The sequence below is a fragment of the Vicugna pacos genome, chromosome 16 (genome assembly GCF_048564905.1).
Source record: "Vicugna pacos chromosome 16, VicPac4, whole genome shotgun sequence".
In the NCBI taxonomy this organism is placed as follows: Eukaryota; Metazoa; Chordata; class Mammalia; order Artiodactyla; family Camelidae; genus Vicugna; species Vicugna pacos.
Window position 1 is genome coordinate 11605194 of NC_133002.1, and position 13601 is coordinate 11618794.

At 45.8% G+C, this 13601-nt stretch overlaps 1 protein-coding gene across 1 annotated transcript; it reads left to right on the forward strand.

Moving 5' to 3' along the window:
• Positions 1–407: 407 nt before the first annotated feature.
• On the forward strand, positions 408–9640 carry KRBA2 (KRAB-A domain containing 2). The gene is made up of 4 exons (XM_072940656.1): positions 408–929; positions 3391–3502; positions 4264–5912; positions 8631–9640. Exons 2-3 carry the CDS (start codon positions 3469–3471, stop codon positions 5517–5519), a joined length of 1290 nt encoding a protein of 429 aa, XP_072796757.1. The 5' UTR covers positions 408–929; positions 3391–3468; the 3' UTR covers positions 5520–5912; positions 8631–9640.
• Positions 9641–13601: the final 3961 nt, after the last annotated feature.

The following is a 13601-nucleotide window of genomic DNA, read 5'->3' on the forward strand; positions in this document are numbered from 1 at the left end:
AACTAACTTGGAGCATCAGTTATTTAATAACAGAGATGCTTGCTTTCTAAAAACAATCCTGAAATCAGGACTAATAAAGTAGTGATTTTCTTACAGCAGGCAGCATTATTTTAAGCTACAGCGGAATACCCGAGGGCCCCCTTTAGTCTTGTTTTCTGCTGTGGAGATGGATGAATGCCATTAGAACCAAACAGATCTTTAGGTTACAATCTGAAGCAAGTGTTTATCTAAAACGCAGGTTCTCTCTGAGGATTGGGTGATAATGTGCACCCAGTAATTGCTGGCAACGCTCGTGCGCGCCCCGCCTCACTTCAGCCACTTAAGCGCACAGAACGACCAGTGCGGTTTTACTTTACAGGCTGGAGGCGGGCACTTACCTTGAAGCCTCTGCCACAACGCAGGGGATAGGAGACCTGAGTTAGCGGCTGGCTTAGCCGAGGTCACCTTCCGGCCCCAGGTACCACCTCGGTGACCTCACCGCAGCTTCCGCCGAGCACGCTGCGGCCTGCAGGCTGGGCGGGGCCGCTGAGACCCTTTCTCGAGCCTAGAACTGGCGTGAGGCGTCTTCCCGCCTGGCGGCACCGGCGGCTGCTCGGGAGGCGGGGCTTCCGGTCGGCGCAGAGCCGCTTCCGGCGCGGCCGGGCTCCGGGGCCGCGGGGTCGCGGGCGTGGGACCGGGATGTGGATGGAGTGGGCTCCGGACTTGCGGCTCAGGCGCAGCCCTTTCCCCTTCCGGGCCTCTCCTGCAAAACGACCCGGATTCGGTGGTCGCCGGCCCTCTCGTCCCGCCGGCCTGGCTCATCCATTCAGCCCCGAGCTGGCCGCCCTCGGAGGAGTGGGCGGGGACCCGACTGGCGGGCGGAACCGGTGTGCAGCTGGGCGCCGTGGTGCCGAGGCGGCGGGAGTCGGGAGGAAGGCCGCGCGAAAGAGGTGATGCCTGAACCAGGTCTTCAGGAGTAAGCGGGAGTTTGTACTGTGGAAGTTGCGGGGACACTGTACTAAGTGCTTTATCTGCATTGTCACCGAGTGGTCCTAATAACTCATTGTGATGGAGACTAGTATTCTCCCCGTTTTATAGTTGCGGAAGCCTCAGTGACTTTTCTCGTAACACAGTAAATGATGGAGTCAGAAATTGAATTGCCCAAGTCAAGGCTCTTAACCGTACCCCTGCACTGCCTCTCTGCCTGTCTGCTGTACCTGTGAGCCAAGTGATTGACATACGTTCTTTAAACATCTTTGTCTCAGCTCTGTACTCATAGGCCCTCTAAGGGGATACAGCGAGGTAGAAGCCTCAGCCCCTACCTTCTAGGTTGTGTACACCTGATCCAGTCGACTGAAAATACAAAGCAAAGCGCTCCAGTGAGTGGTGTGGGCTGTTCAGAGGAGGGAGAGATGGCAATCAGCTAGAGTTGCTGAATGCACAGGAAGGATGCTGTTTTGAGCTGGGTGTGATTTGCAAGATCCTTGAAGGACATTCCAAGTCAAGGACAGCCAAAGCAAAGACCGACAGGTGGGTGAGGAAGGCAGATCTTTCCAGTTTTCTCTAAACAAGCACAGATCACACCAGGAAGCTGATGGTTTTCTTGGTGGCCACATTTCTTTCATCCTGCTTTAGAACAGGTGTTGAAAACTCAGATAATGGCAGGAGTGAGCAGCTAAGGTAAGTTAGTGCCTGGCTTAGAGACTGTGTAAAAAAGAGAATGTAGACTTTGTCTAAAGGCAGCTGCTGTCTCTCCGCTCTAGCCAATTGTTGCCAAGCAGCAAAGCTCCCAGTGTGACCGGATCTTCCCATTTTTCAAGAAAGCCAGAAATCTAGATGTTTATATGAAATCTCCCAACCTGTAAATATAAGTAAATCATTCTATTTAAAAAAAAAACAAACAAATGCACACTGGATAGACTAATCAAAATATGTGTGTTATCCAAATTTGTTCTTGAGTTATGTTTTAGAATTTCCTGGTATAGTGTAAGGACCATTTCTTATCTTAAAGACTGAGATTTTCATCTTTTGGTTATAAACTATTTCCAGCCTGTCTTTGTCATTCTTTTATTGGATGGAGATGAAGCTTTTTCTTCCTGTGCAGTCCCTCGAAGGGCCTCAAATTGCAGCCAGTGCAGCCACTCAATTTCTGAGAGGTGCTGGTTTCAGGGAGCAGTCTGGAAGGTGCTCTTCCTGGATCTCATTGAATATCTTGTGGTTTTTTCAAGTCTCTGCTGACAATTTCTAGGACTGTCGAATGATAACAGATAATTCCTTGAGAAACAGTCTAATGTCGATGATATGGGAGTAATGGAGGAAACAAACTTTTTTTTTTCAACTGTAGGACTTCTCAGAGCCTTTAAAATGTCAGTTTGCACTGAGGATCTTAAGCTCAGGCTTAAAGAGCATTTTACAAACATTCTATTCAATTCTGAAGTGCCTATTTTTCACGTTTTAAAAATCTGGATGTTTTCATTTAACACAGGGCCTCTGTTTCTGTTTTTCCTCTCAAAAGAAAATTGTCATTAAGCTGGTCATTTTACAGTCAGTAGTGTCTTAGATCAGGAACGTTGCATGGTTAACCAGTGATACTGAGCAAGGGAAATCGAAGCCTTTTTAGCAGAGGACCTTCAGGACATGGAAGCAGGTTTGGCTTAACTGAGACTCTTGCTCAGAGCTTTTAAATGTTTCCATCTTTCTCTCTTCAGGATTCCACCTTCCCCTCAGCTCTTCATCTGATGGCTGGCATCTCGGGGATCTTATTTTCCTAAAATTGTTGGAATTCCTGTGATCGTCATGAGAACTCTTCCCCTGGCCCCGTCACCATCCTGTTTCCTGGACTTGTTCTAACTAAGGAACCTCGGTTTAGACACCTGAGTATCAAGTTCTCTTCCTAAGGAATTCTCCAATTGGTAGAATGTAGACTCCATTTGGGGTATCTCTTTTTGGCATGATGATCTCCTGACACATCTCTGTGTCCGTAGGTGTAATTTTTCCATTTCTGGAAACAGACACTGCTGCCTCTATTCAGAACTATCAAGCCTGTACCTGAAAGTGTCTCCTAGCCTTGGAGTGCTGAAGTTCAGTTGGACTCTCTGCTTTGTTCTGGAAATTTGTGGGCTCCAACTCAGGCCATGTCACAACAGACCAGACCTGCAGACCTCCCAGGAGGACAAAACCCCTCTTTCTCACCCACAAAGCTGGACTCCTCTTGTTGGATAAGAGACCTTTCTTTTACCTCTTTTCTCATTTCTTCTGTGTAGTATTCACATGACTCCCATTCAGTCATGTATGTGGACACACCTTTGTTCCCGGTACCTCCACTGCCTCTTCCCCAGTTCTGCTGCAGCCGCTCCTGAGCCCAGGTCCCAAGACAGAACAGGCCTTTGACAGCAGCTGGTGTTGTTTCAGGAGGCAGCAACACTTGAGGATGTGATCAAAGACTGGAACTGTTAGGAAGCCTCTCAGAAGGACTGCAGCAGGGGCGCAATGCTGGACAGTTACAAGAACGTGGTGCCTCAGGGTAAGGAGTCAGTCTTACTAATCCTGTATAGAATCAACAGAGAAAAAGCCATCATTTAAAAATACTCCCCCCCCCCACTTTCTCCTTATATCTCCTAAAATGAGGATAGACTCTTCAGCCTCAAGAAATTAAGTTGATTATGGGAAAGCTAAAAAGTCCTCCCTGGTGCTAACTTCAAATTCAGAGTTTACTATTATTATGTGGTACCCTCTAGTAACATTCTCATTTATATTATTTTAAAAGGAACATGGTCAGGGGTAATAGATCAGTGGTACAGAGCGTGTGCTTGCCATGTATGAAGTCCTGGGCTCAATCCCAGTGTCCCCATTAAGGAGGGGGAAATAAATTTTTTATTAGCTTTCTTAAAAAATAATTTTTTTTAAATAAAAGGAATGGAGGATATTAACCTATTGCTTTAGGGGTTTCCATTTATCCTCTCCTATTCAATTAACAAAGGTCAATTAATTAGGTTGTACTATGTGAGCTAACAGATTCATTATGTATTCTGTTTGCCTAAAGTTTAAAATGACTACTTATTTGTATATCTTGCTGATTTAAAATTCTGTTGGCATACTCTGGTTTTGAATGGTCCTAGTGGGCTTTTTGGTATCCTCATTCTCATACTGCTTTCTACTGTTACTCTAGTACCTTTCTTCCATGTCTTCAAAAACCAGATGAAAGCATGAATGAGGAACTTTGGAGGGAAAGTCTTCCAGGTGGAATATCAGTGAATTTAACTTTAACTTTGTTCTCTTTCTTAGCATCCTTCTTACAGTTCTCCATGATGCCACAGAGAGCTGGAAACGATCCCCCTGGTGTTTCAAATACAAGTGAAATGGAACTGGAGATAAGTAGCATGAGAGAAAAATTTCTCACCAGTGTAACTAAGTTAGTAGAAAGCAAAAGTTACAATAGCAAGGTATTTTCCAAAGAAAAGTACTTTCAAACAATAAAGGAAGTCAAAGAAGCTAAGGAGAAGGGGAAGAAGTCATCACGTGATTATCGTCGAGCAGCAAAATACGACGTGATCTCTGTACAAGGCACAGAGAAACTAATAGAGGCAACTCATGGAGAACGAGATCGAGTACGGTATTATGTACATAAGGAGGAGCTGTTTGACATTCTTCATGATACACATCTCAATATCGGACATGGCGGGCGGACGCGCATGCTCAAGGAACTGCAGGGGAAATACGGGAATGTCACCAAAGAGGTCATCGTCTTGTATCTGACTCTGTGTAAACAGTGCCACCAGAAGAACCCAGTACCCAAGAGAGGCCCTCCACCTAAGCCCATGCCATTGAAGGACACTGACTCCAGATGCAAAGTGGAAATACTTGACATGCAGTCAAATGCTGATGGCGAGTTCAGGTTTATTTTATATTATCAGGACCACTTGACCAAGTTTATTATTTTACGGCCATTAAAAGCCAAACAGGCCCACGAGGTGGTGAGTGTCCTATTGGATATTTTCACAATTCTTGGTACACCCAGTGTGTTAGAATCTGACAGTGGCGTGGAGCTGACAAACCAGGTTGTTAATGAGCTCAATGAGGTATGGCCAGACCTAAAGATCGTCTCTGGTAAGTACCACCCTAGCCAAGGCCAGGGCTCCCTGGAGCGAGCAAGCCATGATGTCAAGAGCATGCTAAGTGCCTGGATGCAGAGTCACCACTCATGTCACTGGGCTGAAGGCCTGCGATTCATGCAGATGGAGAGGAATCAGGCCTTTGATGTTTCTCTGCAGCAGAGTCCATATGAAGCAATGTTTGGTTGCAAAGCCAAATTTGGACTCTATTCCTCTCACCTACCCCGGGAAACTGTGGCTATTTTACAAACAGAAGAAGAACTAGAAGTTGCTGAAGAACAGCTAGAAAGCAGCCTTTGGATCAGGCAGGAAGAAAGGGCTGAGGTTGGAGCAGACAGATCTGATATGGATGAGGACGTCAACCCCACTCCTCCTGAAGTTGCAGAGCCCAGCACCTCACAGGGGGCCCCAGGTCTGTTCTGCTGGTGAACAGACACCTGCTGGCTGGACACTCACAGTGCCTCAGGGTACCACTAGCCATCTGAGAACTGTTGCCAAGGTCCCCGGGGAAGGAACGAAGGCCGCAGTCTCAGGAAGGCTGTCTGCGGTAGTCCTGGCTCAGAGGGGAGAAGTGGATCAGGTCTCTGATGTAGGGCTGTTGTAACAAGTTGCCATAAACGTGGAGCCTTAAAACAACAGACATTTATTCTCTCGATTTTCTGGAGGCCAGAGGTCCGAAATCAAGTTGTCGGCAGGCTTTGTTTCTTCTGAAGGCTCTGAGGAAGAGTCCATGCCATGACCTTCTTCCTTTGGTGACTGCTGACAAGCCTTGGCATTTCTTGGCTTGTAGTAGCATAAATCCAGACTCTGCCTCGTCTTCACGTGAGTCTTCGCATGCCTTCTCTCCTCTGTGTGTGTGTGTGCTCCTTTTCTGTCTTACAGGACACCATTGGGCACCAAATCTGTGTCATTGGATTTGGGGCCCATTTTAACTGAAGATGGTCTCATCTCGAGATCCTTACCTTGATTACACCTGCAAAGGCCCTTTTTCCAAGTCAGGTCACGTTGACGGGTGCTTGGGGTTTGGACTTGGACATACCTTTGGGGGATGCAGCTCTACCAGCTACAATCAGTTAGAAGAGTGTGTTTGCCTGCAGAACATGAACTGATGGGCTCTTAAGCCTGTAGAGCTGATGGGGCTGCCCTACACACGTCTACTACATATTCCTTCCCCTGCCTCGTCCTGCTCAGACACAGAACCCAAAAGATGGGGCATCTGAGAAAAAGATGTAGATGCAGGATAAATAGTGAGAAGAAAAGAGATTGATGTAACATGCCTCAGAGAGTGGCTGCCCCACCAGCTGAGCTCTGTTTCCTGTTTCAAGAGAAACCTACTGTGCCACTCCCGCTCCTAGAGTGGCCCACACGGATTATTGCGTGACCTGCCTGAAACATATTTTAAAAGTGGGTCAGAATTATGGCACGGCTGGGATTTGAATCTGAGTCTGCCACTTTTCCACAGAAAAGCATGTTGTATTCCCGGAATGCGTCAGTGCATTCCAGGAAGTGACCAGAGTAGGGGAATAAATAACTAAGAACTCTGGAGCAAAATGCAAAAGTTGGCCTGATGTCACTGCTCCAACCAGAGAAGAACAGAGCAGGGCCAGTCTGGGTCATGGTTCAGAGTAAAAGGAAGGATAATGCCCAGGATCTGTGCACTGCTAGGTTCCCGAGGCCTGGAAGAGTACCTAGCCCATCAGAGGTGTTCAGTTAACAATTGGTTGAGTGAATAAGTGATTCTACAGAGATGGATGCAGGGGAAGAGAAAGGGCCTGCAGTCCTTTATTCTCCTGTTCATTCTTCCTGCATATCCCAGAGCGAGCTAAAAACCGTTCTGATTGCCCCTGGTGCTGGTTTCCTCTTCTGAAAGGGACAAGAGCAGTCCTGATGCCACCTGCCTCACAGGGTTGTGAAAGGTGGTGAGATAATGCAGATGAAATTCTACGATGTGAATTGTCCTTGGTGCCAGCAGATCTTGTCCTCCACTGAGAGAGAGCTGGAGATCTCTGTCCATTGCCATTACTTTGCTGATTGAACAGTGTTAAGTTGGATATCCAGGGAGCCTGCGTCATTATTAGAAAGGCGATGGTGTCACTTCCCAGCTTGTTTTGGGATCCAGAATCTTGCTCTGTCCTTGGCCAGCACCTCACTCTCCATTCTTCCTTTGTCCCTCAGCCTCACAGGGCCTGGGAGGCCCAACTTGACTGATGTTACCATCCCTCCCACCAGTGTCCTAGTACCTCCTGGTTTGTGGGCAAACCGGGAACCACATCATCAGCTCGTGTGGGTGAGAGGTGAAATGAGGCTCTATGCCGCCGTCTTTCCCAGGGGATGGCTACAAATAACTTGGGTTTCCGGAGCTGCTGCATAAGTCTTCCTCTTTTGCTTTTTAATGTTGGCAGTGGAGAGAGTTGAAGGTGGACACCTAGACCTAGTCCAGCCTTACTCTGCATTACCACATTTCAGCACCTGCAGCAGAAGTCACCAACTAGTGCGCCACTGTTTGCTTTCAGTTTGCAAATGTATTTTGTCCACATTAATGTTTTTTAAATTTAAAATATTAATTGCCATCACTTTCAAAACGGAAGATTTCATATAAAAATTCGGATGTCTAGCACCTCTTGAAAACTTGGAAGATCTGGTCCCACCTGGTCCACATTTCTGCATGGCAGCAAATGGCTGGAGCTAAGTGGTGACACTCCACCCCAGCCCGCCCCCACCATCCATGCCTGATTCTCCACTTGGCCGCCATCTGGGCCACCCAGAGGTTCTGCATATGGATTTCTGTGCCGCATCGCTAAAGAAAGGCAAGTGAAATCAGAATGTGAATAAAGGCCAGAAACAGAATCATGTATCTAGGAATTCATGGTAAAAGTGGCATTTCACATCAGTGAGAAGGGTTAGATTATTCAATTAATGGTGCTGATCAATTATACCTCAATAAAAACAAACAACAGTGCCAGATCATATAGCTGTTCATCTGAAATTTAGGTTGTTTCCACAGCTTGGCTATTGTGAATGATAGTGCAGTCAGTGAACATGGATGTGCAAATATAGATCCTGATTTCAGTTCTTTTGGGGGAAAATAATGCAGAATTGGGATTGCTGGAATATGTTTTTTTAATTTCTATTTCTAATTTTTTGAGGAACCTTCATGATATTTTTATAGTTGCATATTTTACCTTCCCATTGACAGTGTACCAGAGTTATTTTTCCACATCCTTGCCAACACTTTGGATTGTTTTTTTTTGTAATATCATTACTAACAAGTGTGAGGTGATATCTCATTTTGTTTTTGATTTACATTTCCCTGATAACCATTGATGTTGACCATCTTTTCATGTACCTGCTGCCTTTTTGTGTATCTTCTTTGGAAAAATGTCTCTTCAAGTCCTTTGCCTGTTTTTTAATTGGTCTTTTGGATTTTTTGCTATTGAGCTGAAGAAGTTCCTTAACTATTTTGTTTTGTTGTTGTTGTTGTTTTTAATTTTTTTTTTTTAGATGGGAGGAGGTAATTAGGTTTTATTTATTTCTTTTTAGCGGAGGTACCGGGGACTGAACCCAGGACCTCGTGCTTGCTAAGCATGCGCTCTACCGCTTGAGCTATACCCTCGCTGCCGTGGGTATGTATGTTACTCATGCTGAAACTCACTTTATTCCAAACTCACTTTCCGTTGCCTTCATATTGACAGATCGTGCTTGTTCCCTAAAGCAGTGATTCTTTTTTTTTTTTTTTATGAGGCAGGGGTAATTAGGTTTATTTATTTATTTGATTTTTCAGTGGAGGTACTGGGGATTGAACTCAGTGCCTCAGTCATGCTAGGCATGCGCTCTGCCACTTGAGCTATACCCTCCCGCTCTTAAATATTTGGGATATTAACTCCTTATCAGATATATGGTTTGCAGCTACTTTGAGAGAAGATGTGAGGCCCAGAGATGGATGCTTTAGTGAATGTCTTCCACTTACAACTTTATCAGAATTAGTTTTATATTGTGGATTGGAATCTGCTTTTTTGCAGCTCTAGGGGAAGAAAAAACACTTTCTTCTGATATTTCTGAGATTCTATTCCCAGTGGTTTTTTGAGGATAAACATTGGAATGTCATTAGTTAGCAGTGAGATGGGGAGGGAGGAGTATCTGAGAAGCTCAGACTTCAACTCTTGGTTCCAAATTATTTTGCATGTTTTCTGGATATTTGTGCAACAGATCATTAAAGCATGAATTGCCAAGGGGAAGTTCAAATATTGTGTGGGCCAGTTACTTCTGCACAGTTATTTTAACCTTTTCTGATTTGGTGCCTTTGGGGTGTAGAATTTTAAGGGGAAAGGTTTAGTGGGGGTGTTTTCAAATATGTAATTTACATATCTTTCCTTTTGTGGAAATTTTACAGAAATTGTTTTGAAACCTGAGATAGTTTTAAATGTAAAAGAGCAAGAAACTTCTGTCCTTCAAAAGTTAACCAATGACAGAATAGGTTTGTCTCTGGAATCTTCTGAATTTTGTCCAGAATCCTATTCTTTGAATTACTGAAATTTAGTTTCTGTTCTGGGTTCCTGGTTCCACTTTATTGTTGTTATCTTGGCGCCAACCTTTGTTTACCCACGTTGTGACATTTTTACCCCAGAATTAATTACCCCAGATGGTCTGCTGTACTATGTTTTCCAAGCAAACAAAGTGGGCAGGAAATAGGAGCTTCCTGAGCAAATTGGCTTTCCGTTTTAATATGAGGCTTTACCTTTTAGAAGCTTGTTTATTTTATGTCTACTTTTCTTATTTATAATTGATCATGTATATAGGTTTGGATCTAATTATATTTTATCTTTTTCCATTTAAATTTTGTCCTGATATTTTGCCTTTGGCTTCCCCAGGTCTCCATTGTAGAATCTTACTGTTCTGTTTAATTTGAACTGTTACATCCTTTGTATTGGCTAGCTCCTTGCTCACAATAACTTCTCCGCACCTGGAACTTTGGCCTAGGATTTCTTTTCACTTTTAGACCCTTCCTGTGACATGAGCAGATGAGCTCTTATCTCTTTCCTCTTTGGGTTTTGCACAGACGGGTCATTCAGTGACCAGATGTTTGCCTCTCTCCTCCCCCTATGTCACTTCAGCCCCGAGTGTGCTGCTCTTTGAAGGATATCACCTCTCCCGATGCCTTTTCTCCTGATACACTGACAAGAATCCTGGAAATGGCTGCCTTAAATGCAGGGACCAGTAGAATCTTGCCTCAACACATAACCCAGATCACCAGTAAGAACCCAGCTGTTTTCCAGCTCTAACACACTGCCTCTGCCTTCGGGTAGGGCGGAGGGAGCCAGTCCAGACCCCTGCAATCTGCCACCCTTCCCCCTCTCCAGATGCAGGTACTTTCTGTATCAGGAAGAGAGCCTCCTTGAAATGTGTCTTCAGTCTTAGCTTGTCCTCTTCCATCTCGCCTCGCCCACCCATTTCTCTAGCCGATCTCATTCTTTGACATCAATAAACACCAACTGTGTGCCTGCCATGGTGCTGATTTACCATCAAGTAAACAATCACAGTAGAGTGCTCAGTGCTGAAATAGGGCACAAAGCAAAGATGTCTAAGTCTGTACAAGGGTGCTCAGTGAGGCCTCCCCACAAACTGATGTCCTCACATAAGCCGAGCTTTGAAGGATTGTCTGCAGTTCGCCAATATACATTCTCCATCCTGCCTCTGCATTCAAGGACTTCTTGCAGGGGAAATAGACTTGCTGAGATCCTCAGTAGCAAAACCTGGCTGAGTAGGGGAGTCTGGACTTCCACCCTGGACAGGCTGTAACAAGGCACCTCTCCTACCACCGCTGCCTGTCCCTACCTCCTGCCAGGGTGGTATCACAGCAGACCTAGTGGGCACCTGGGACTCACACCCCTACCTGGCAGTAATGAACCTCCCACACACATACACCCAGTGTCGGTGAGGACTGCATGGGGATCCTGGACTTCCACCCCACCCACTGGTAATAAGGTGCCTCTTCTCCCCTCCTGGGGTGTGTCAGAGGAGGCTGAGTGGGAAGCTAGAATTTTCACTATCATCCAAGGGCCATCACTGCACCCCAAGTAGACGCCACATGGGGAGCAGTACTGAAACACATCTCCCCCTCCCAGCCAGGGAGGCCTAGTGGGAAACCTGAAGTCCTACCTCTGGCCGGCAGTAGCAAAGTACCCTTGCCCCTGCCAAGGGCACCCAAGGAGGCTGAGTGGGGAACTGGACTGTCACTCCCCGCTAGCAGCAGCAAGGAAACGCTTCCTTCCTCACAGCACAGTGTCAGAGAAGGCCAGGGGCTGGGGAGGGGAGTGATTAGATTGGTGAAAACGTTCTGGAATTGAATGGTAGTGATGGTTGCACAACACTGTGAATGTACTAAACCCACTAAATTATGTACTTCTAAATGGTGAGTTTTATGGTATGTGGATTGTATCTTTAAAAAAATAAAAAGAGCCATGGAGACTCACTCCTGGGCAGGAATAGGACTGGGTCCTAATAAGCAGATTTCAACTTCTTCCCAGCTGGATTTCAGAATTGCTATAAACCAGGGATTCCTGTGTGCCTCTCATGTCCCTCCTTTTTAAACAGTGACGGCTATAATGGTTATCCTCTGACTGTCCCACCACTGTACTCTGGGTGTGCAGGAAATGATCACTTGTCTCTTGGGTTCACGGGAATTCAGATGGGAAGAAACTGTACTTGAGGAGCTGGACTTAAGGAATTACATCCGAAGATCTTCACCTGTACCCGGACTTAATTTAGACGGTGTATTTGTTGGCTAGGGCTGCCGTAACGAAGTACCACAGACTGGGCAGTTTAAACAACAGAAATTTATTTTCTCACGGCTCTGGAGACTGGAAGTCCAAGATTAAGGTGTACAGACATTTGGTTTCTTCTGAGATCTTTCTGCTCAGTTTGTAGATGGTCAGTCGCCTTCTCACTGTGTCCTCACATGGTCTTTTCTTCTGTGCGCACACATTTATTCCTAATCTCTTTTTATAAGGAAACCAGTCAGATTCGATTAGGCCCATCCTAATGGCCTCATTTTAATTTAATCCCCTCTTTAAAGACCAGATCTCCAAATACAGTCACAGTCTGAGGTCCTGGGGATTAGGGCTTTAACCTATGAATTTGGGAGGGGGACACAGTTCATCCCATAACAGAGGGCAGATGTATTGCAAAATTTTGAAACTCCCCATTTTCCTGATGCCTCAGCATCCCCACAGATGGGCTGTGAGCACCCCGCCAGGTGACCAGGCGCACCAGTGTGATAAGGCTGGTTCCTGCCACAGGTTCCACTCCTTGGCTTCAAATGCACCAGTGAAACCCCCTCATGCCTTTTGCTTGAGTGCTTCACCCTGACCCCACTAAAGATGTGCCCACGGGTCCTCACTCTCTCTCAGCTCTCCATGTGCTTGCCGGAGCCTACTCCCTGGGTGCTCCTCCCATGTGGCCCCTGCATGGCCTGCCATGCCTCCTTCTTCTAGGACCTTTAATTTCTTCTGCCTCTGAGTGTTGTTGCCACAGCCACATTGGAATAATCCTTAAAGACCCCGCAGGGGGAACTTAACTCCCCCCACATCTAGCACAGCAGGATTCTCAACCCTCAGCTGATTGATGCTGAAATGGGATGAAATTTTGGAGGGCCCTTGGGATAGGTGAGCATATTTTGTATGTGGGAGGAATGTAAATAACTTGGGACCAGAAGGTAGACTGTGGTGGTTTTAAAACGTATCCACAAATTCTTGATACTCTTCCCCTCAGTAGGTGAAAATTAATTCCCCTCCCCTTGAGTGTGGGGTGGACTGAGTGACTTGCTCCCAACAAATAGAAATATGATGGAAGGTTCAGTGTGTTTCTCCCAAGACTAGGTCATAAAAGGCACTGAAACTTCCTCCTCATTGCTCTCTTAGATGACTCTCTCTGGGGGCAGCTAGCCCTGAACAATCAAGTAGCCCATGAAGAGGCCTCTGTGGCAAGGAACTGAGGCTTCCAGCCAACAGCCCTGTGAGTGAACCATATTGGAGGTAGATCCTCCAGCCCCAGTCAAGCCTTCAGATGACCCAGCTGACATCTTGACTAACCTCCCGAGAGAGACTGAACAAGAACCATTCAGCTAAGCTGCTCCCAGATTCCTGATCCCAGAAACCATGCAAGCTAATAAATATTTCTTATTTTAAGCTGCTAAGTTTGTGGTAATTTGTTATCCAGTCATAGATAATATACTAGGTCTTTATCATAAGAGGAAAATCATATATAGACTTGAAGAGTAGCCCCCTTATTTATTTATGTTACCTGCCTAGCCTCTGTAGGCATTTGAGTTGATGACTCCTACAAAATTACAAAATCTCTTTCTCTAATTAGATGATGTCTATCTCCAACGCAGAGGTCATGACATCTCTGTGTTCTGTGCCCCTTCCCCAGGATGACTGATTCAATAACTTCTCCAATAAGCCCTTGCCAGTTACCATTGTGGAATGTCTGTTCTGCCTAATTTTTAAGCCCACG